The following is a 24,601-nucleotide window of genomic DNA, read 5'->3' as shown; positions in this document are numbered from 1 at the left end:
CTATCTGAAGATAAATGCAAAAAAAAAAAAAAAAGTCCTCGGGTTAGGATTAAAAATAATAATAATAAAATAAATAAAAAATAAGTATTTTTTTAAATTTTTCTTCTCTACAATTATAGGATTTTAGGATAAATTGAGCACCTATATTGTGCTCATTTGCAAGGCATTTAGGGACAGAAGAGAGTGAGAGAATTCAATTAATGTTTGTGGAACTGACAACTGAGTCCTATTGACAGATGCTTGACCCTTCCCTTAAAGAGGAGAGAGTCCAATTGAGAAACAGATACTATTAAGACTCTATCTAGTAAAATGTGCGTCAGGACTCAAGGAAGTGGAAGCCTAATGTAATCAAGAAGAGCTTCATGGAGATGCTGTCCCTGTGCTGGACCTGGAGGATGGGCAGTTTGGAGCACCTTGGAATACTCTGCCTTCTCTGAATTCTTCCAGGCCAGCAGCACTCGCCTTGAGCTGCTTGGACATGTGCATATTTGTCCACAACACACATCATGTCCTCTGAAAGCACCTAATGCAGAGGGGCTGGCTTTAAGTTATCTTATACTTCTTTGCACTCCTCATATAGCCAAGCACACTTAATCACAGTAGTAGTCACTCAATAATAATCTGTTGAATGAATGATCCATGTGTAACCTGAAGCCTGAACCAGCTGATGACGAGCAGAGGGCCAGGAGGAGAGTGTCCCCCTGGGGAAGGGTCAAGGAAGGGGGTGAGGCACACAGAAGGAAATAAGGAGGAGGGACATGGGGGTTCCAGACTAGGAGGGATCTTGACACTAGGCACAGGGCTTATCTATCAGAGAAGATGAGAGAAAACCACTGTAGATGCTGGAGCAGGAGTCCTGGGAGAAGGTGATCTGATAGCAGTGCTCCGTCATGAAAAAAGGAGTCAGGGCATCATATCCCCAGCAAGGCCTATTGGTGGGTACAGGGCAGACCCAGGCTAGACCCTCAGCACTGATCTCCCCTCAAGGGAAGGGCCTCTGGTGGTGAATCAAGACAGCCTGTGGGTTTACAGTAAAGGGACTCACAGTGGCACTCAGGGACCCTTCCTCTGTGGACCACAAAGCATTATGAAAGTGCTAATTAAATCTGAGAACACTCTGATGATGGGAGTTTGTGTTCAGCTGTTGGGAGGGAGAGGAGAGGAGGGGGCTTGGCTTGCCCTGGGTGCCCTTGTGAGCCAGAGCAGTAAGCTCACCTAAGAGGCACCAGTGGTTTCCCACTCACCCTCCTCTTCTGATCAGGACCTGAACATGACCCTACGCACAAGAGATCCGAAGGAGAGAGGAGGTTCTGTGCCCCTCTGCTGTCCTAGTGACTCAGTGCTCACCTACAAGGTGACAGCTTCTTCCAGACTAAGAATCCCCAGACAACCTGACATCTCCTAAATTCAGGGTCTTGAAATACAACTGGCGTGCTTCCAACTCCTCTTGAGCTCCCAAATTACCTCACTCGGAGGGAGCAAGTGAGTGCCAGCCCTCACCCTAACCCATGGTGCCAAGGTCTCTGGGGATTAATTGGGCAGAAGTTATTTATACCTGTGGGAAGAAATCTCTTTTTCCCTCCAGGGGCCGAATGCCCAAGAAGCTTTAAGTATAAAATGGTGCAGGCTCTCCCTTCTTCCGGGGTATATTTCAATCTCTTTTTTTCTCAACAGTGCCTTGGGCATTCCTTGCTGTTCTACACACCTATACTGAGTGCCTGCCTCCCATGTGCCTGGCACGCCCCAGAAATGATTGAGATCGGCTGAAGGCTCCTTGGAGACCAGACTTTGTCTCATTCGTTCAGTACTCCAGCATGCCTGGCACATAGTAGGTACACTGGGTGGTCTGTGTTGAAAACATCTGCTCAAGGAGCTAGAAGTGTTGGGAAGGACTAGGTAAATCCCTGTTTTGCAACCCCCATCTATGAACTGGGGATGACTCCAATCTAAGGACCTTGTGTGAACTCAAGTGACAAAATAGCATCATAAAAATTAGCCCCCCATAGGATAAAGGGAAAGAGGACCCAAAATAAAATGCATATGGACTGATACCTGAAAATCTAATCTTTCAAAAACATCATTGTAGGATGCTTAAAATCAAAGAATTTTTCAACTGGAAGGGACCAGAGAGGTTAGTTATTCCCTTAATTTTACAGAGAAGCAAACTGAGGCCAAGAGAAACTAAGCAAGTTGCCCAATGCCACACAGCGAGTCTTTCTCCACCACCGCACTCGTAAGTCTTTTCACAGGCTCGAAGAGTTCACTTAAAGAGCACGCTTTGCATACTTACGAACACCTGCAGGTCCAGTATGTTGCTCTCCCTTGAACTCAGGGTCTCTTGTTCCAGTTCTCCATTCACACAAGCATCACACCCTCCCTGGGTCCCTAGTGAGGTAGAATAGTCCTCAGCGGCAGGGACCATGTGTCTCCAGGGAGTTCTGTGCACACGCAAATTCTATCAGCTCCTCATGCACAGCCCATCCGCCTTCTCTCCCATGTAGTTTTCATGACCACCCCAAAGAAGATATACAGGAAAGCACTGAAAACAGTTAATGCTTAACAAAGGCACAGTATCATTCTTTCTTCCTCCTCAGAAAGTTCTTGGCAATTGCTAATCATTCATTTGGTTCCTAACAGTACATTGCCTTCTGACAGCTCAGCTGCTACTATACTGAACCTTTATATCTTTTATTGTTCTTGAACTTTGCTTGCTCATGTTGTGCCTTCTAGACCAGTAAGAAGCCAGTGAGGTCCGGCTGGTGTGGTTCTGTGGTTGAGCGTTGACCCATGCACCAAGAGGTCACCGGTTCTATTCCTGGTCAGGACACATGCCCAGGTTGTGGGTCAGATCCCCAGTGGAGAGCGTGCAGGAAGCGGCCAATCCATGTTCTCTCTCATCGATGTTTCTATCTCTCTCTTTCCCTCTCCCTTCCTCTCTCTCTAATATCAATAAAGGAAAAAAAAAATTTTTTTTAAATTTCTGGTCCCTACCATGCCCTAGCATGGTGGATCACTGTTATGTAAAGTGAGTTGTAACTGGACTATTACCCAGAGATGTACAAATTTGAGTGAAATTTGGGGCCCCCTCCTGGCCAAAGTGGTTTTAGCATCTTTAACTCCAGCAACTGGTCCAGGCTATATCCCTTTCAGTCCCTGGCTGACCTCTGGCAGAGACAAGCAGGAGGGCTTGGTACAGATTACCTGCTAATCTACAGACTATAAGCAGTCCAGGATGCTTATGTTTTTCTTTTTCTTCTTCCTCTTCTTCTCCTCCTCCTCCTCCTCCTTTTCTTCTCCTTCTCCTTTTTCTTCTTCTCTTCTCTCTCTTGCAAATCAGCCCTAATAGACATATGTATGGAAGGTGTGTTGAGTTTGGTCCCTCCTGGATTTGGAGTAGACAGAGGCCAAATTCCATTCTCTCCAGAGGGAAGTAATTGCTGGCCAGACTTCTCCTCGGTTGCTGGGGAATGAGACCAGCATGAGGCTCCAGAGCTGCCCTGTCTGCTGAGCCCCACTGTTTACTAAATGCAGCCAAAATAATAGCCCCCTCCCACCACTTGCCAAACCACCTGGTGGTAGAGGCCTCCGCTCTCTGAATCCCAAAATGGTAAGTTCAACAGCAAAATCTCAACAGGTTTCTTTATATGGTGCCACTGAGTCTCAGTCTCCTGTGTCAGCTTTGAGGGTCATTATGCAACACCTTTTTTTTTTTTTAATAGAACCACTTGAAGTTTCAGCCTGAGCAAATGACTATGGCCTGGAATACCAGAAGAAAATATGGTAACATGCATGGCCAAAGAGGCCAAGGACACAATTATATTTACAGAGGAAAAAAAATATTAAAAATATTATTATATAACTCTAGCCTGCATCCCTAACACTGACCAGACATCTGCTCCCCAAACTAGTACACTGTGTTTTAAGACCTTCAGGGATGAGAGTGAGAATGGTTTCTTACCATCTCTTTCAACTACTAAACATACCTTCCAATGTATTCCTGCTTGATAGGGGATTGCCCGCATCACCTTGCTATAAAAGATCAGTCTGACCAAAAGCCACCCTAGATTTTCTTTGTCAAAATCCCCTAGATTTTCCAGGAGCCAGCAAATCCTGAGTTGACCACCAAATGACAAAAAGTACAGAAAAAAAAAAATCCCTTGGGGAATTCAAAGGCAGTTCCTTTAAATAGCCTGAAACCAAAACCCAAAATATGAGTCTAGTTTTAGCTTGACCACCTCCCCTTCCCATTTTTTTTCAGTTCTCTATTCAAAAATGTCCTGTTTGCCATATGTTTGTTTCAGGTGAAAGATTCCAGACTCTCAAAATCAAGCCTGGCTCCAGTTCACATCTTGCCCTCTCTGTCTCAAGCAGAAGGTACCCCCATAGTTGGTTTATTTTCTACCCAATAGGCTAGAGACAGCAAAAGAAGCCTCAGTAGGATGGGTTTTCCTGTCTAGGTGAATCTGGCTGAGATTTGGACTGTCATCAAAAAGGAGTTGCTATAGACAAGTTACTATGATCACTTTGATAAATCTTACCACCTAATACATGAATAACACATCTTAGTTGAGACACTTTGGTTTACACATACTAAAAATTGAACTGAGCCCATCTGAGAAAGAAGAGTGGGCTTCATTTCTAGCATACAGTGGTATCTCATTATCCACAGATATCTGGGCTTCTTGGAGTAGAACCAGAAAGTAGCGTATCTTTGAGAACGTGATCATTTTCTCCATCTCTAATCTCTGTTTTGTACTGTGTATGTTTTATTCTTCTCTAACTGTAGATTTTTTTTTCTCTCCTTCACCCACATAGAAGGTGTTCCCAGACACCCAAGTTTCTACCAGTCCCTTAATTCCGACACACCTGACACTCACAGGCTGCCTCTGGGGTCCGGGTCCCAGTCCCAGGAAAAACAATCTGATTGGCCCAGCTTGGGTCATGTGTCCACCCTGACCCAATTAATTATCATGGATAGAGTCATGTAGTACAAAGGTGGCTATCACGAACCAACTCATTGGGTTGTAAAATTAATTTTAAGAAAGAGGGCTGGTGTGAGTGGCCCACACACCCAAAATACACTTACTAAATTATCGTTTACTTTTTCAAGAACTTCATTTGTTTATTTATTCACTCAGTGAATATTTGTTAAGTTACAAACATGTGTTACCCACTCTGCTAGAAACTGGGGCTATACTGAGGCTAACTAGACAAGGTCCTTGTCCCCAGGGAATTTCATCACCATTGGGGAAGATACATATTGTTTCAAAATCATACAAATAAATGTAAAATTATAATTGTGACAAATGTTATCAAGGTGAGGCAAACATATACTAAACTGAATGATAGGAATCTCTAAGTGTGGGAATGTAAAGTTTTACATCTTTAAAATGTATTTATTTAAAAATTTAAGAATTCTATCATGCACATGTCCTGCTATGATAATTAAAGTGTTGTTTTTAAATTTTCATTTTGAAAGCATCACTGTGGTCCTCCAGTGAAGGGGACTGTTGAAGGAGGGGGACCAGCAGAAGTTCTGCAGTGGAATACAAGAGGTGACAATAGGTTGAGCTAGGATGATGGTCTTGGGTGGAGTGAAGGGAACTTCAGACAACAGCAGGGCCTCCGTAATGTTTGTTGGGGATCAGGGAAATGGAGGTGCTAAGGACAACCGTAGGTTCTGAGTCTGCATAACCAGGGGGATGGTGGTGTTACTCAGTATTCTAACTTCTCTTTTAGTCTGCAATATATGGGGGCTGATCTAGTCAGTATCAAAAGTTCCCTTTAGCTCTAATAAAGATTATAATAATAATAATAATAGTGATAATAACTGTTATTGTCGCTATTATTACAGCAATTATATTATAACAAGTACTATCAACAATTTTGTATTAAGTCCCGCCTGTGTGCTGTGCCAGGAATTGTGCTGAGTAAGCACTCTGTTCATGTATTTATTCCACAAATGGGAATTTAGTCACAAACAGAAATGTCCTCTCTTGTGGAGCTCACAGTCTAGGTGGAGTAAACAATGAATTAGTCAAGGGAAAACCAAGATTTTGGGGCCCTTTCAAATTTCTATTTTAAAAATATTGTTCAGCCCTGGCCAGTTTGGCTCAGCAGTTAGAGCGTCGGCCTGCGGTCTGGAGAGACCCGGGTTCGGTTCCCGCTAAGGGCATGTACTTAAGTTGCAGTTTGTCCCCGGCCCTGGTTGGTCGTGAGGGTGGCAGCCACTCGATGTGTCCCTTCACGTCGATGTTTCTCACTCTCTCGCCCTTCCTCTCTCTCCCTCCCATTCTATCTGTACAAATAAATAAATAAATAAATAAAAATAAAAATATTGTTCAGCCCGGCCAGTGTGGCTCAGTGGTTAAGCATCAAGAGGTTACTGGTTTGATTCCCGGTCAGGGCACATGCCCAGGTTGTGGGCCCAGTACCCAGTGGTGGGCATGCAGGAGGCGGCCAGTTGATGTTTTCTCTCATCAATGTTTCTATCTCTCTTTCCCTCTCCCTCTAAAATCAATGAAGAAAAAAAAAATTAAAAAATATATTGTTCAGCATTTATTTAATGAGGGCTGGGAGAAATACATTTGCTATTAAGTATGCTCTTCTTTCTTTCTCTACATTCAAACTAAAGCATTTACCACATAGACTGAAAGCAATGTTTTTCTAAACTTTTATTTCATGGTTTTTCATACCTGGATGATGTCACTCACATGCTTGCTATGAGTAACAGTAACTTACATGGGTATAGCTTTAAGAGTTTAAAAGGTATTTTAAGAGTTTTATTAATTTTTTTGCTTATTTTTACTTTCATAGAGGTCAGATATTACCTATATATGCTCTTGTTGTTTTTCTTTAATTCGGGGTAGGGGTGAGGAGGAAGTTTTCTGAATAGTTAACTTCTTGGAAAGCATATTAAAAGATCTGAACTCATGCCCTGGCCAGTGGTTAGAGCATCAACCCTCGAGGGTGATTCTGGTCAAGGGTACGCATCTTGGTTGCAGTTCAGTCCTGGCCCTGGTCGGGTCCTGCAGGAGGTAATCAGTTGATATGTCTCTCTCACATCAGTGTTTCTCTCTCTCTCTCTCTTACACTCTATATGAAAATAAATGGAAAAATATACTCGGGTGAGGATTTAAAAAAATAAATAAAATAAAAGATCTGAACTTAAAACAAATCATTCCTTTCAAGAAAATGGCAGTGGGCCATGCATTACTGCACAGTGACCTTGGAGCTGGGGGTTATTTTTATTTTTTATTTTTATCCTCACCTGAGGACATTTTTCCATTTTTGGTTCAGATAGAGTGGGAGGGAGAGTGACGAAGAGAGAGAGAGAGAGAAACATCTACGTGAAAGGGACACATCGAGTGGCTGCCACCTGCACGACCAACCAGGGCCGAGGACAAACTGCAACTGAGGTACGCGCCCTTAGCGGGAACTGAACTCAGGTCTCTTCGGGCCACAGGCCGACGCTCTAACCTCTGAGCCAAACCGGCCAGGGCCGAGCTGGGGGTTATTAATGTGGACTCCGGGGCTGTGTGCCGCCAGGGGTCAGAGCTGCCCCTACCCACTCTGCAGGTGCAAAGCATCCTGCACAGGCACAGTGCAAGGTGCTCCATGGAGACAGGAGGGGCCAGTGAGAAGGGTTTCTGAATTTCTCCTTGAGGGTGCCGTTTACTGTGGTAGGAACTGGACTATTTGTGCCAGCAGATCCTTGGAAAACCCCACTCTTTCAGGCCAAAACTCTTAGCCATTTGTCTACCCTGCTTGACACATGAGGGGTCGCCACTGCTCAGACTTTTCAAACAAAACAGAAAAATCCCACCAATGGATAGCCAAAACAACATGTAGCTAATGTCTGGTTGTTAAGTCATGATATTACTAAAACATTAGAATGCAGCTCTATAAGCACGGGATGGTGGTCCGTTTTCTCACAACCCCCCAGCTGAGAACAATGTCTGACACATAAGTTTTCATGAAATGTTTGTTAAATGAATAGTAAATATTTTTTACTTTTGGGCCATATGATCTCTGTTTCAATTATTCAGCTCTGCCTACACTATGACCCTCAACTTTACTCCTAGGTATAGACCCAAGAGAAATTAGTGCATATGTTCACCAAAATATGTACAAAAATATTTATAGCAGCATTATTCATAGTAATTCAAAACTGAAAGTCACCCTAAGGTCCACCAATGCTGAGTGGATCAATAAATGATGTGACATTCATACAAAAAACACTATAAACCAATGATAAAAAACAAAACTGTTTTATGCAACAAACTGGATGAAGATCACAGACAATGTTGAACAAACAAAAAGAGACCCTTAAGTTACTTACTGTATGATTTCATTTTCATGAAGTTCAAAGCAGCCGAAAGTAATTTATGGTGGTAGAAGTCATATTAGTAGTTGCCTCTGAGAAGTATGAACTGGGAGAGGGCACAAAGAACTGTGTGTGGGGTGCAGGAAATGGTCTTCATCTTGATCTGGGGGTGGGTTTAAGCTGTGTACTAGACTTACGCACTTCACTGTATGTCTGTTATCCCTCGCTGAGGACTGCATGTTTGTTCATGTGTTGAAACCCTAATCCCCAGTGTGATGGTATTTGGAAATGGGGACTTTGGGAGGTACTTATGTCATGAGGGTGGAGCCCTCATTAATGGTGTTGGTGCCCTTCTAAGAAGAGACATGAGCCCTGGCCGGTTTGGCTCAGAGGTTAGAGCATTGGCCTGCGGTCTGGAGGGACCCGGGTTCAGTTCCCGCTAAGGGCACGTGCCTCCGTTGCAGTTTGTCCCCAGCCCTGGTTGGGTTGTGTGGGTGGCAGCCACTTGATGTGTCCCTTTCACATTGATGTTTCTCTCTCTCTCTCCCTCCCACTCTATCTGAACAAAAAAAATGGAAAAATGTCCTCGGGTGAGGATAATTTTAAAAAAAAGAGAGAGAGACACGAGAGAGCCTGTTTTCTCTCCCACCCTCCAACCCCCCACAGGAAAGGGGACCCTCACCAGAACCCCACCATGCTGGCACCCTGATCTCGGATTTACCAGCCTCTTGAACTGTGAGAAATAAATGTCTGTTGTTTAAGCCACCCAGTCTATGATATTCTTATTAGAGTAACCAGAATTGAGTAACACATACCTAAAGAAAAAAGAAAAAAAATGAATGAAATAAAACAAAGCAGCCTGGATAAATCTCCATAAGAGTCTGGTGAGTGAAAACAATGTAAGTTGTAGAAGGATGGTGTAGGGGAACTCACTTTCAAGATTTAATGTGGCTCCAGCAGTAAAGGTGTCTGGGAAATGTTGACTCTGTTTAACCTTCTGTGACTGTTTAACCCTCTGTAGCTTCAGGTTGGCTGACTACCCAGAAAGCAAGAATGCCGCCCGGAGATAAACGTCAGGCCTCAGGAAAGGTAATGAATGTATGAAGTGTGGATAACTGCCTGATGTTACCTGTTAACTTAGGAGTGCATTGTTCTTTCTGGTGGTCTACCTGACTGTCCACCATATGCTTTTACTTTTAACCCTGTATAAAAAAGAGACCCTGGCCCTGGCCGGTTTGGCTAAGCGGTTGGACTGTCGGCCTGTGGACCAGAGAGTCCCGGGTTCGGTTCCCGCTGGGGGCACGTACCAAAAAAAAAAAAGAGAGAGAGAGAGAGAGACCCTGTCCTGGGACAGGGGTGGACTTATTCCTGGCCAGCCACCACTGGGAGCAAGCAGTCACTTAGCCCATGTATGTTAGTGTCTCCTATTAAAGCTCTTGTGAATTTGAATAAGGCTATGTGTCAGTTCTTCGGAATCGATCCTGAATTTAGACTTCTGCGGCTCTTCCCCAACAGATATGCACAGTATACCATTTCCGTAAATGTTAAAAATAAAGAAGTTTGAGAACCAGTGCTCTGGGTCTTTCTTCACCTCACAGTGTATTCCATAACAAGGCTTTCTTTTTAACAATAAAACTACCCCCTTATTCAAAAACAAAGCAAAAAATAATACTATATATATAGATATATACATTTGTGGGAAAAGCATTAAAATGATGGACAGGAAGGATCAACTTCAGGATAGTGGTTACCTCTGGCAAGAGGGGAACCAGAAGATTCTGTGAATTATAGTAATACATGGTTTTTTAAAAAAAATTGAATGTGGTAAGATGTTAATATTTGTTAAAATTGGGTGGTGAGAACTTAGTTTTCATATTGTTCTTGGTTCCATAAAGTGTTTAAAATATTCATGATATTTAACTAATTTATTGCAAATAAATACATAAAATCAATCAGTAGAAACAACAAACGTGCTTTGATAAGCACAGAAATCGGAAGTCCGTGGTTTGGATGTCAGTTCCAGTTTTATATTAGTGTCAGTAATCAATTTTTATATTGTGTTATTGTTGTATAGCATCAAGTAATTCTCGAGCCACAGGAAGACAGGCCTGGCAAACAGTAAGAGTCTTTACACAACGTGTCTTGCAGTCTTCGGACACTGTTCAGTGGAACTGATCTGAAAGCTTGAAAGGGGAGTAATAGACTGTTCTGTTTCAAAGTTAGATTACTAATAATATCTAACAACTGCTCACATTCTTAAATGATTCTACTTCAAGGAGCTCAATGAAGGGCTCCTCTGCTAGTTTTTACCTTAACTGTTGAGAAAAAAAAAAAAAAAAGACCTTCAGACATAATTTGTAACCTTATGAGATATTTATTTTTTTCTTTATTGGTTTTAGAGAGAGAGGAAGAGAGAAGGAGAGAGAGATGGAAACATCGATGAGAGAGAACATCAATTGGCCGCCTCCTGCATGCCCCCACCAGGGACTCGGCCCACATCCTAGGCATGTGCCCTGACCAGGAATCAAACCAGCGACCTCTTGATGCATGGGTTGACACTCAACCACTGAGCCATACCGGCCGGGCACCTTATGAGATATTTAATGATTCCATGTTAAAAATCTGATATCTTAAAGTCTAACTGTGTCAGATATCTTGCAGTTTTTCAAATCAGAATGATTATTTTTTAATATAGAGCCTGACTTAGTTTTGACTTTGTTGTTAACACTTAAATTGTGACTACAAAAATCTCAATACTGCAATGCAACTTCAGCCTTCCCAGGTTTGTAAAAATACCAGCTGGAGCATTCGATTTTAAATGTAACTCATTTAAATAGACAGATTTAACTAATAACAGGGTGTTGTTGTTTTTTTAAGCAAATAGAAAGTAATCTCTTGTAGTAATTTCTTTTCTCACTTGAAATCATCATGCCATCTTGCTTTGGCCTGAAAAGGAAAAAGTAAATCCTGTATCTCACAGCCCTTATTATTACAATAACCCCCAAAAATGTCTTAAAAGTCTTTCATGTAAAAATTGCACCTCAGCCCTGGCCGGTTTGGCTCAGCGGTTAGAGCGCCGGCCTGCGGTCCAGAGAGACCCGGGTTCGGTTTCCGCTAAGGGCATGTACCACGGTTGCAGTTTGTCCCCGGCCCTGGTTGGTCGTGCGGGTGGCAGCCACTCGATGTGTCCCTTTCATGTCGATGATTCTCTCTCTCTCTCTCTTCCTCTCCCTCCCTCCCGCTCTATCTGAACAAAAAATGGAAAAATGTCCTCGGGTGAGGATAAGAACAAACAAACAAACAAACAAAATTGCACCTCAGCAGTAAAATGCTACACACAACACATTTAAGATGCTGTCTTCTTGAAAATGGCTAATGGTTGGTGAGTGCATCATATGGTGACGGCTAACCCTGGCACAGGCACAACTTCATAGAAGGCACAACTCTCTCACTTTCCCCCCACCATTGTCTTCTCACCATCTGAATGTCATGACTACATTTTTGTCAACATTTCATGGTTTGGTTAAAAAAAAATCTTCCTAGCCACAGAAATCTTGAAAAAGAAGGACAAAGTAGGTGGGATCACAATATAGAATATCAGGTTATACTACAAGGCTACTGTAATCAAAACAGCCTGGTACTGGTACAAGAACAGGCATATAGACCAGTGGAACAGAACAGAGAACCCAGAAATGGACCCAAGGCAATAGGCTCAATTAATATTTGACATAAGGGGCAAGAGCACACAGTGGAGTAAAGACAGCCTCTTTAATAAATGGTTTTGGGAAAATTGGACAGCTACATGCAAAAAAATGAAACTAGACCATCAACTTACACCACACACAAAAATAAACTCAAAATGGATAAAAGACTTAAATTTGACTCATGAATTCATAAAAATCCTAGAAGAAAATGTAGGCAACAAAATTTCAGACATCATACGCAATAGAATTTTCACTGATACATCACCTAAGGCAACAGAAACAAAGGGAAAAATGAACACATGGGACTACATCAAACTAAGAAGCTTCTGCACAGCAAAAGAAACAACCATCAAAATGGAAAGGCAACCTACTGTATGGGAGAACATAATGGCCAATGATACATCAGATAAGGGTTTAATTTCCAAAATATATAGAGTACTCATACAACTTAACAAAAGGAAGACAAAGAACCCAATTTAAAAATGGGCAGAGGAGCTGAATAGACACCTCTCCAAACAGGACATACAAATGGCCAAGAGACATATGAAGAAATGCTCAACATTACTAATCATCAGAGAGATGCAAATTAAAACAACAATCAAGTATCACCTCACACCTATCAGAATGGTCGCCATCAACAAATCATCAAACAAGTGTTGGTGAGGGTGTGGAGAAAAGGGGACTCTAGTACACTGCTAGTGGGAATTCAGACTGTGCAGCCACTATGGAAAACACTATGGTGTTACCTCAAAAAATTAAAAATTGAACTTCCATTTGACCCAGTGATCCCGCTTCTAGGAATATACCCTAAGAAGCCTGAAACACCAATCAGAAAGAATATATGTACCCCCATGTTCATAGCAGCACTATTTACAATAACTAAGATCTGGAAACAGCCCAAGTGTACATCAGTAGATGAATGGATAAAAAAGCTGTGGTACATATACACAATGGAGTACTATGCAGCTGTAAGAAAGAAAGATCTCTTATCCTTTCAAACAACATGGAGGGACCTGGAGAGTATTATCCTAAGCGAAACAAACCAAGCAGGAAAAGACAAATACCACATGATCTCACTTATTTGTGGAATATAATGAACATAACAGTCTGAGGAATAGGGTAGACCCAGAGATGTGGAAGTAGGGTACAGACTGACAACCCTCAGAAGAGGGGGTTATGGGGGGAAGGAAGAGATAAACCACAGAATTTATATGCATGTACACATAACCAATGGACATGGACAACAAAGCTGGGGATGGGGAGGAGGGTGTCAATGGGGTAAAAAAAGAGAAATATCTGTAACAAAAATAAAATTAAAAAAAAAAAATCTTCCTCATAGTAGCTTTTCTGAATGCATATATGACAGTGTGGTGGGGAGAGTGTGGGTCTGGGTTTAGATTCATGCTCTCTCATTATTCTTTGTGCTACTGTTTTTTCTTTTTAATCCTCATCTGAGGATATTTTTCCATTTATCTTCAGATACAGCCAGAGGGAGAAAAGGAGAGAGGGAGAGAGAAACATGAATTTGAGAGAGACACATTGATTGGTTACCTCCTGCATGACCCCAACTGGGGCTGGGGATGAACCATAACCAAGGTACTTGCCCTTGGCCGAAATCGAACCTGGGACTCTGTGGTCTGTGGGCCGATGCTCTAACCACTGAGCCAAACTGGCCAGGACTCTTTGTGCCACTATTGCAAGTTATTTTACCTTTCTAAGCTTCTTGTCTATAAAATTGAGATAATAATGCTTACCCTATGGGGTCATTGTCAGATGAACATGAGATAATTCATGTAAAATGGTCAGCACAGTGTGGGCACATAGTAAAACCCTCAGTAAGTGTTAGCCATCATTATTTACTAAAATCAGCCCCATTTGTTCACTGGTCCAGGTTTCTGTTGCTTTTTCACAGCAGCCTGCTTTTTCAATGTTCTTGTTGGCTAATTACTAATAAATCTTATTAATAATAGCTTGAGGTTTCCTAAGCTTTTCCTTAGTAGTCTGTTCTTCTTCATGTGCAATGTGTTATTTATGTGTGGCACTGTCGGTGCATTTTCATCACCAGACATCTTTGCATATATTTATTTTCAAAAACATTAAGCTGTTCATTTTCATGGGATGTAATGGAAAGCCTTGTTTTCTGCTCCACTTAGTTTAGTCTCAAAATGACATTGCAACTTGGCAGGGTCTATACAACTAATTTGCAAAGTATACTGAACAAAACATATTTAGGACTTGGATAGTTTTTATTGCCATAAAAGGTGACTCCTCAAAACAACTAAGTATCATCAGGCTCTCTCGCCTTGAGTGGCTTTGCATGAGCATTTTCAGCACATTGTTTTCATAAACACTGAGGCTGATACTTTGAAGAATTGGTTTAAGGTGGGATGTTTAATATCTTGGGCCTGATCAAACTCATCCCCCCTATCATCAGATTTTCTTCTTAAATATCCTGCTTTTCACCAGTGCAATCCATTAGTTAGTTTTAAGGCTAATTGTGTAAATCCATTTTAAGAAAATATGCATGAGCTATCTGGGCAATCTTATCTAATAGCTACAGAAGGACAGTGTCACAATAAGTGTAACATATAAACTAGTTATTGCAGGACTGTGTATATAATGAGTGTATTAGCCCTGTGGTCACCAGTGTATTCCCATCTGGAATGACAACACATTTGGATGTGAATATTAGTATTTGAGGGTTTTTTTTTTTACCCTCACCCGAGGACATTTTTCCATTTTTTGTTCAGATAGAGCGGGAGGGAGAGAGAGGAAAAGAGAGAGAGAGAAATATCGATGTGAAGGGACGCATCGAGGGGCTGCCACCCGCACAACCAACCAGGGCCGGGGACAAACTGCAACCAAGGTACATGCCCTTAGCGGGAACCGAACCCGGGTCTCTCTGAACCGCAGGCCGATGCTCCAACCGCTGAGCCAAACCGGCCAGGGCTATTATTTGAGTTTTAAGCATAGTTAAAACATAGTTTTGAATAATTATTACAGAAGAATGTGTAACAGGATCGCTTTTACATAAAGAGATTTATAGGTTTGTATCAGGCCCTGTCAGTGCCCTGCTCATTGCTCATTTCCCATCAGCTCACCCCAGACACCTGAGGCTTCAGTGGCGTTTGCTTACACCAGGGCGGCCCCTCCTTCAAGCACCTGCTTCTCCCTCTTGAGGGCTTTCTCTGGCTTGTTAGGTCTGTAGGAGCAACCTGCAACCAGCGAGAGACTGCAGCTGGTGAATAAATCTCCCAACTTCCTTGTTCCTTGGACAATTCTAAGATGTTTTCTACACTGTCTCTTGAGGGGCACGGTGGAATTGAGCCCCAGTTGGCCAAAGTGCTAACCTGTCCATTAACGCACTTTCATTAGCTTTCTGCCTTTCTTGTCTCACTTGCCCACCCACTCCCTCACCATGCTTCTTTGGATCATGTCCCTCCAAAATAATTTTCATTCAAATCACTGACATAGGTACTGCTTTGAGGGGAGCCTACAGTAGACACTATGTAATACATAATTAGTGATGGGTAAGGAATCACACCTACCTGATAAGGGTGTAAATCAAAGTGGATTTCCAACTCCCAAGAGTTCTCCCACTTATCACATATATGCTACCTCTTTCCTTTTGAAGAACTATTTCCTTCCCAAAAAGTACTGTCTCCCAGGCCACAGTGATTGGTTGGAGTTGGGAATCTGATCCAAGCCATTAATATTACCTCACACCCTGGAGATTGTGATTGGTCCAAGGAGATAATATAACTCACACTGTACTAATCAGAGGACGTACCTTGGACCTTTTCAACTGGTGCTATGGGAAGAGAACCTCTTCTTTCCTCGCAGAGCTATGAAGCTATGAAGCTTTGAGCCCAGCACTGACCTCAGCCATCTCTGTTACCACACCGAGAAGCCTGTTCACAGTGAGAGAGCATACAGTGAATTCTCAGAGGAGAGAGGTTAGTGACAGGAGCACCTTTATGGCATTGGAATGCCTAGGGCCAGTCGGTCCTAAACCAGCTCCACTCTGTCTGTCCCCACAGTTTGGTTATGTTGGCTTTCCTCTACCTTACCATCTTGCCATAAGCTAGTTAGAGTCAAGTTTTTATCATTTATAAACAAAGAATCCTACTATAGATTTTTTTTATCCTCGCCCAAGGATATTCTTTGCATTTATCTTCAGATAGAATGGAAGGGAGAGAGGGAGGAAGAGAGAGAGAGAGAAACATTAATGTGAGAGAGACACATCAACTAGTTGCCACCCACAGGACCCCAACCGGGGCCGGGAACAAACTGCAACCAAGGTACATGCCCTTAATGGGAACCGAACTAGGGACTCTCTGCTCCACATACTGATGCTCTAATTGCTGAGCCAAATTGGCTAGGGCCTACTATAGATGTTTAACTCTGGGGCAGAGAGTTGGGATGGGAGTGAGAATGTGGAGCAGGAGGATAATTTTTCAGATACTGTGTTTTTCAGTTCTACAATTTCCATTTGATTCTTTTTTACAGTTTCTAGATCTCGCCTATATTTCTTATCTCTTCACTCAGTATATGCATCATTTACTATAGAATCTTTAACATATGTAACATATGTATCAAAGTTATTTAAAGTCCTTGTCTGAAAATCCTGACATCTGGGTTATTTGTGAGTCTGTTTCTATTGACTGATTTACCTCTTGATTATGGTTCACATTTTCTTTTTCTTCACATATCTAGTAATTTTTGTGTAGTGAACACTGTGAATATATTCTAGAGACTCTGTAATCCTTTCCTGACAAGTGTTTTCTTGCAATAGGTAGGGAAATTACTGGTACACACATCACTTAGAGCTTGTTTTTAGGTTTTGTTAGGATAGGTCTATTTTAGTTTTAACTGTAGTGCTACGGTGAATGACTTAATCAGTCATGTACTCTCAGACTATGAGCCTTCCATGGTTTATATCGAAAGCCAGAGTTGTTTACTAAACCCCTAAAATGTGGTGAGAAATTCAGCTCCAAATTCTGTCTCCTCTGTAATGGGCAACTGCTGAAATCTCTGCTCAATCCCTTTCATCCATCATCTATTGTTCTCCTCTTGGACTCCTTGGAGTCTCACCTGGACATGTACATTTTGAGAGTCAGCCAATGATTTGAGAAGAATTTATACACATATTTGGGGGCTTCCCACTCTGTGACCCTCTCCTTTCCAGAATTTTCTTAATTTCCAGTCACTCTAGTTGCAAACTCCTTCTCAGAACCATCAGGCTTTAGTCCCTCAATGACCCCTACACTATGCAAGCTGACAGTGGCTCTCAAAGTGTGGTCCTTGGACCAGTAGCATTAGCATCACGTGGAAACTGGTTAGAAATGCAAACTTTGGGGTTCCAACCCAGACATAGTGAATCAGAAACTCTGAGGGTGGAGCCCAGCAATCTATATTTTAACAAGCTTTTGAGAGATTCTAATATACACTAATGTTTGAGAATGACTGCCTTAGGGAAAAGCTATAGAAATGTGGAAGTCACCCAGAGTTGTTCCCTTCCTTTACTGTCTGCTCTCCAGTGTCATCAAATAGGATGTTTTTTTGGGGGGAGGAGGAGCGGGGGTATCCAAGATATATCATTATTAATTGTAGGAAGGATTAGCTTTAAACAAACTACTCTGTCAGATGAAAATTTAGAATTCACTTTTTAGTATATATTCATATGATATTCTGTTTGATCCCCCCACAAGTGTCTTCTTTGTAATTAAAAAAAATAAATGTATAATATTTTTGAAATTTGAATATTTGTGAAATCCTGGAAGCACCTTATAGTTTTATGTAAACAGCTTGAAAAATCTCTAGTTTGCCCTGGCCGTTTTGGCTCAGAGGTTGGAGCGTCGGCCTGTGGTACAGAGAGACCCGGGTTCGGGTCCCGCTGGGGGCATGTACCTCGGTTGCAGTTTGTCCCTGGCCCTGGTTGGTCGTGTGGGTGGCAGCCACTCGATGTGTCCCTTCACATCGATGTTTCTCTCTCTCTCTCCCTCCCGCTCTATCTGAACAAAAAGTGGAAAAATGTCCTCGGGTGAGGATAAAAAAAAAAAAAGAAAAAGAAAAATCTCTAGTTAAAGCATATGATTGACAGTAAAGGTTGAGATTAGCTTCAACCATCATAGGAGTTGTCTCCATGGCAACTGTCACCATAGCATTAGGCCTATGACAGAGGTGGTAAATGAACTTGTGCAGATTTGGGAGGAACACAGTGTCGTATCTTCCTGAACCCCATTCCAGGGTATACCAGAAACATAACTTGTACCTTGATAAAGGAAGTCCGCAGGTAGTGACCAGAGGAAAATGACCTCTTTGCTAAGAAGAGCCACATGTCCAGTATTTCAACCTGTTTTTGCACTTCTTAACTCTTGTGAGTCGCTCACATCAGCTTTGGTTCATCAGGCCGCACATATTCATCCTACCTGCTCACATTCTCCAAGGGCAGAGAGTCCCTGCTCTTCATCGAGAAGCAGGTCTCCCTCTCAAGAGGGAATTGACCTCAAGTTTAGCATATTCTCACCCTACCAGATTTATGGGATGGAAAGTCTATCTAAAAATATCACTCCAGCCCTGGCTGGTTTGGCTCAGTGGTTAGAGTGTCGGCCCCAGAGAGTCCTGGGTTCGGTTCCCGCTAAGGGCACGTACCTTGGTTGCAGTTTGTCCCTGGCCCCAGTAGGGGTTGTGTGGGTGGCAACCAGTCAATGTGTCTCTCTCACGTCGATGTTTCTCTCTCTCTCTTCCCCCTTCTCTCCCTCCCGCTCTCTCTGAAGATAAATGCAAAAATGTCCTCGGGTGAGGATAAACAAAACAAACAAATATCACTCCAGCCTTCTTCTCCTTTCCCCTGCCCCATTCCCAGACAGACCCACTCGTGTTTTAACCTCTGGAAGCAGGCACTGGCGGTACTTTTCCGACTTTAATGTGCACACGAGTCCCCTGTGGATCTTGTCAAAATGTAAATCCTGATTTAGTAGATGTTATGTCCCCTCATAATTCATATATTGAAATCTAGTCCCTAATACCTCAGAAATGTGACTGTATTTGAAGATAGAGTCTTTAAAGAGGTAAGTAAGTTTAAATAAGCTCAGTGAGGTGGGTCCGAATCCAGTATGATCGGTTTCCTTATAAGAAGGGAACACAGACAAAGAGGAAAGATCACGTGGAGACACAGGGAGAAGACGCCCCTCGATGAGCCCAGCACAGAGGCTTCCGAAGAAACCAACCCTGCTGACACCTTGATCTTGGCCTTTAAGCCTCCGGAAATCTTGAGAAAATAAATTTCTGTTCTTGATGCCACTCAGTCTTGTGGTGCTTTGAGATGGCAGCCCTAGCAGACGAATACAGTAGGCCCGGGAAGGCAACCGAGATGTTGCATTTCTAATAAGCGTCTTCCAAGATGCTGCTGCTGGGCCGAGGACCACACTTGGAGTGGCAAAGATCTGGAGAATCCGGTCCTTGTTTTAAGGCATTAGCAGCAGCTTCCAAATCACCTAGCAGGAGGAGGAAGGGGAAACTTCTTCTCAAACTCTGCCTTCCTGAAAATGGCTACGGTGATTGTTTTCAACCTTTTTATATTTACAGCACTTTTGAAATATTATAAATATGGTGGCCCTTTTCAGGGGATGCGTCACAGGCTAGGTTACGTAAACAAATGAAGCGAGCTGGAGATAACAATAGGATGCAGTAGCTAAAACGGGGAGCTCATGCCTTGTCTAAAATGGGAAGCTGCTACTCTGCCTCTGAGCCAGAACATGTGTTTTGTGGGGTCAGATTTTTCAAAATTTCAAAAGAAACGAGAAATTTGATTTTTTACATTAAATCTCTAGATTCTTCAACTTTTTTTTTATTTTTATCCTCACCCGAGGACATTTTTCCATTTTTTGTTCAGGTAGAGTGGGAGAGAGCGGGGAACAGAGAGAGAGAGAAACATCTATGTGAAAGGAACACATCGAGTGGCTGCCACCCGCACAACTGACCAGGGCCGGGGACAAACTGCAACCGAGGTACGCGCCCTTAGCAGGAACCGAACCCGGGTCTCTCTGGACTGCAGGCCGACGACGGTCTAACCGCTGAGCCAAACCGGCCAGGGCTAGATTCTTCAACTTTTAAATGTTGGCAACTCCATCCATTTATTTTTGAAATGTGAGGCAAAGGAGCCCCTGAGGTCCTGAACATGTTCTTGATCTATACAGGGAGTATACATGTATAAAAATGTATCAAGCTGTACAATTAAGACTTATACGGTTTACTACTTGTAGGTTATGCCACAGTAAAAAATATGTATGGGAATGACACACATTCCCTCATGATACCTGTTACCTGTCGGGGCAGAGGCAGGGCAGGAATAGGGTTGGCTTCACCTGTATCTCTAACATTGTTTTTTTATTTTATTGTTATTATTTTTTAATCCTCACCCGAGGACATTTTTTCATTTTTTGCTCAGATAGAGTAGGAGGGAGAGAGAGAGAGAGAAACATTGACGTGAAAGGGACACATCAAGTGGTTGCCACCCGCACCACCCAACCAGGGCAGGGACAAACTGCAACCAAGGTATGTGCCCTTAGTGGGAACTGAACCTAGGTCTCTCTGGACCACAGGCCGATGCTCTAACCGCTGAGCCAAACCGCCCAGGGCCTAACATTGTTTTTTTAAAGAGATAGAACTGAAGCACATATGGGAAAATATTAACAGCTGTCTCTTCTCAGTGGAATCTAGGTGTTCTGCTTTATTTTTTTTGTTTGAAATATTTTATAAACATCTTTAATATTAAAAAACAAACAAACAAACAAAACCAACAAACAACAAAGCCTGAGAAGACCCACTCTGCATGGGCCAAAGCAAACCCCTTGGAGGTCGCTAAACCCCTCTCTTGGCTCCCTGGGACCATGTGCCGTGTAGGTAGACACACTTGCTGCCCTGACCCAGCTCTTCCGCATGCTTGAAAAAGAGTTGCTCCCTCCTTGCCAGGGGTGTGATGTCACCCTCCCACTCAGCCCAGAGTCCCATACGACCTTTATCACTAGAAGGGGCATTCTCAGCCTCAGCTCTAGAAAAAGTAATGTTTATACATCAACCCAAATTTGAAGACACACTGTGATGGCTTCACAATGCAGAACTACCAGAGAATGGGCTTCTCTGATCCTGAAAACAATAAGGCCTAGTGGTTAATCTCAATGGGTACAAACCCGGCTTTTCCGTTTACCAGCTGCATGCTCTCGGGCAAGTTAGTCTCAGCCTCAATTTGTCTATCTGTAAAGTGGGAATGATAATAGGATCTGCCTATTTGTGTTTATGTGAAGATTTAAGTCTGCTGAGTGACCCATGCCTAACTGTTCAATGATCATTAATATTATCAAGTACTTCATGTCAGTGTAATTTTATTTTCAATCTCTCTTTTTTTTTCTTTATTGATTTTAGAGAGAGAGGAAGTGAGAGGGAGAAATAGAAACATCAATTGGCCGCCTCCTGCATGCCCCGACTGAGGATCGGGCCCACAACCTGGGCACGTGTCCTGACCAGGAATCGAACCGGCAACCTCTTAGTGCATGGGTCGATGCTCAACCACTGAGCTACACTGGCTGGGTGTCGATATCTTTCTTACATCATGGATTAAGTCTGAGTCTACAGCATTACTAAATTGGTAGTTTCAAAGGGAAAATGTTTTCAACTGTGATTCAAGTAGCAAAAGTGATCACATATTGTCATGGCCGCTGTTGAAGGAGTAGGGGCAGTTAATACCCAACTTTCCCCCTTCCAGGGATGACCTGTTTCTGTCCTTGTGAAAGACCTCAAACTGCTCATCTCGGGGAAGGAGAATCACTGAGGCTCCAGGCTGCTTCCCTCACCGCCTGCCTCAAGCCTCGGGGGTAGGGCGCCGCCCCTCCCTTTGGGCGGGGTGTTGCCAGGCAGCTGGCTTGTTGACGCAGGGTTGCTGTTTGGGGCTGTGGCTCAAGGTAACCCTCAGGAACAGCACCCTGCTGGCAGCTTTGTAACCCAAAAAGGGCTTTAGTGGTGACTAATAAAGCTGTAAGAGATTCCCACAGACCCAAGAAAATCCATCCCCTAAAGGAAGATGATTTCGACTACTTTCAGTTGGTGCTTCTTTGCCTTTTAAGCCACAAACATTAAGTTTCTCTGTGCAAAGTTCCAGCTGTCCCAGAGGCCACTTTCTCCGGGAACTACCGGCGCCCGGACCGGGGAGACGCCAGCTGCCCGCAGAGGGAGCTGCCTCGGCATCTCCAACCTCCGGTTCAGAAGGCCCGCACACCTGGCAGCGCCCCTTCCCTTCTGTTCGTCCCCAACTCCTGTCGCCTTCCCTGGGTCAGTCCGGCAGAACCTGGGCGTGTCCCTGGCCTTCCCCTCTACCTTGGTGACCCAGCTCTGTTCCATTTCATCAAGGTGACCTCTGTCCCCTGCCACAGCGGTGGTGCAGGCTCTCACTGCCCTGCGCTGCGTTCCCGCATCAGATTGCCTGGCCCTGCCCTGCACGCGCCTCGGGCACTGCCCCTCCTCTGCTGCTGGGACAGTCTTGCCCACAGTTAAACCTGACGCCAGCTCTCAGCTTCAGGTCCCTTCATGCTGCCCCTCCTCCCACCACAAGAGGTTTCCAGACGACATGTTCCCAGTTCTGCCTGGATTTTGAGTTGTCAAGAAAAGCCAGAAATCTGTTTTATATGAATTCCCACATCCCTTTCTGTTTGTTTATTTTTAGTTATTTCATTTTACACATTAAAAAAGTTATAAAACATTGCAATAAGTTTCCCACCCATTCCTGGCCCCAATTCCGGATCTGAAGAGGCCCCCCTTTACCAGTTTCTTCTGTACCCTTTCAGACACAGACATACTGTCACATACACATACACCGGTACCTTTCTGTTATACAGACGGTAGCCAATTTTTTTATGTTGCTATAAAATTTTAAAATTCTGAGGGTCAGACAAGACACAGTTGCATCCATGGGTCATAAATCATGTAGGCAGGACTGAAAGTTCCCCGAAGACAGGGGTGGTGCTATCTCAGCATGCCCCTCTATCCCTGGCATGATGCCTTGCATGCAGTTGGCACTCACTAAGTGCACTGCTCTTCCACTGACATAGTTTTGTTATTTTTTATTTAAAAATTTCTTTTCCTTCATTGATTTTAGAGAGAGCGGAAGGGAGAGAGGGAGAGAGGTAGAAACATCGATGAGAAAGAATATGGACTGGCCGCCTCCTGCATGCCCCCCACTGGGGATCAGGCCCACAACCTGGGCATGTGCCCTGACTGGGAATCAAACTGGCGACCTCTTGGTGCATGGGTCGACGCTCAACCACTGAGCCACACCAGCAGGGCCTGACACAGTATCTAAGCACCACTATGTGTCTGCCGCTGGACACAGATTTCCAGGTGAACTGTCGTGTGGACAAACTTGAAGGAAACACCTGGGGACAGTGAACCTCGGTCGTCTCCAGCCCTGTGGAAACATAACCAGAACTCAGCCGTCTATAGGTTCAGGACCTACCCACTGCCCAGCTTTCCTGGTCACCTGGGAATGCAACAAATGAACAGAAATAGCAGATCACTCCCTGCTCTTGGGCTCACCCCAACAGGGTGTCTGCTTGTGCTGATAGCTCACCCCGGGCAGTGCTGACACCAGCGTTCCCAAGCCAGCTGTCATTCCCAGGAGCGAAGTTTCCATTTCTTACCCGCCACCAAGGTCAAGGCAAGTCTGGACAGGACAGAAACCACAGGGCAGGCAGCTTCTGACTCTTCCCCAGGCGCTGGGCTGGGCTGGCAGTTGGCTGAGTGAGGCCTTTCCAAGCTTCTTCATGTTGGAAGAAGGCTCATTGCTCCGGTGATCTGGGGCCCTCCTCTGAGTTAGATTCTATTTGCTAAGTCGCCTGTATTCACAGGTTGCCCCTAGCTGGTCAGCATGTTCGGTGAACGTGAGACAGGATGACATATGCGGCCCGTGATAAGGGGGACCTCACTGAGGAAACAAGCTCTTATCACTACTGTCTCCCCCACCTTGGAGGTGGTGATTTCCAGTGGTTTCTGCAGTGGCTCAGGGGGTTTTCACAGGCAGGAAGCTCCCCTGGAGGGTCGTAAGCAACTTCCTTGGAACAGCGCTGAGGCCTCGTCCCTTTCTCTCCCACTCAAGAGAATATTCTGGAATGCAACGTGACCTTGTTTCAAGATTCACTTTGAATTTATTCTAATAGTAGTGTGATATGAATCTTACTCCCAAAACTCACATGGGAGAGACTTGTCATATTCATTGTTTTTCTCCCTTTTTTTTTTTTTTTTTTATCCTCACCCGAGGACATTTTTCCATTTTTTGTTCAGGTAGAGTGGGGGGGGAGAGAGAGGAACAGAGAGAGAGAGAGAGAAACATCGATGTGAAAGGGACACATCGAGTGGCTGCCACTCGCACAACCGACCAGGGCCGGGGACAAACCACAACCGAGGTACATGCCCTTAGCGGGAACCGAACCCGGGTCTCTCAGGACCGCAGGCCGACGCTCTAACCGCTGAGCCAAACCGGCCAGGGCTTTTTCTCCCTATTTTAAGTTACCGTGGCTTG

General features: G+C 43.8%; 1 protein-coding gene across 3 annotated transcripts in view; it reads right to left on the bottom strand.

The window, feature by feature from the left end:
• Positions 1-24,091, bottom strand: part of SH3PXD2A (SH3 and PX domains 2A) — a 249,334-nt gene extending 225,243 nt beyond the window's left edge. For 2 of the 3 annotated variants that reach the window (XM_036264873.1, XM_036264875.1), the window contains exon 1: positions 23,724-24,091. Coding sequence is in view for 1 of the 3 variants with exons in the window: in XM_036264874.1 (XP_036120767.1) it covers positions 23,654-23,716 (63 nt within the window). In the remaining 2 variants the exon portion in view is untranslated. Of the gene's footprint in view, positions 1-23,653 lie in introns of all 3 variants that reach the window. The other variant, XM_036264874.1, reaches the window with a different exon arrangement.
• Between the last annotated feature and the right edge of the window lie 510 nt (positions 24,092-24,601).

The sequence above is a fragment of the Molossus molossus genome, unplaced genomic scaffold, assembly GCF_014108415.1.
Source record: "Molossus molossus isolate mMolMol1 unplaced genomic scaffold, mMolMol1.p scaffold_m16_p_17, whole genome shotgun sequence".
Classification (NCBI taxonomy): domain Eukaryota; kingdom Metazoa; phylum Chordata; class Mammalia; order Chiroptera; family Molossidae; genus Molossus; species Molossus molossus.
The sequence above is the reverse complement of the archived record's forward strand: the minus strand, read 5'-3'. Positions and strand labels throughout refer to the sequence as shown.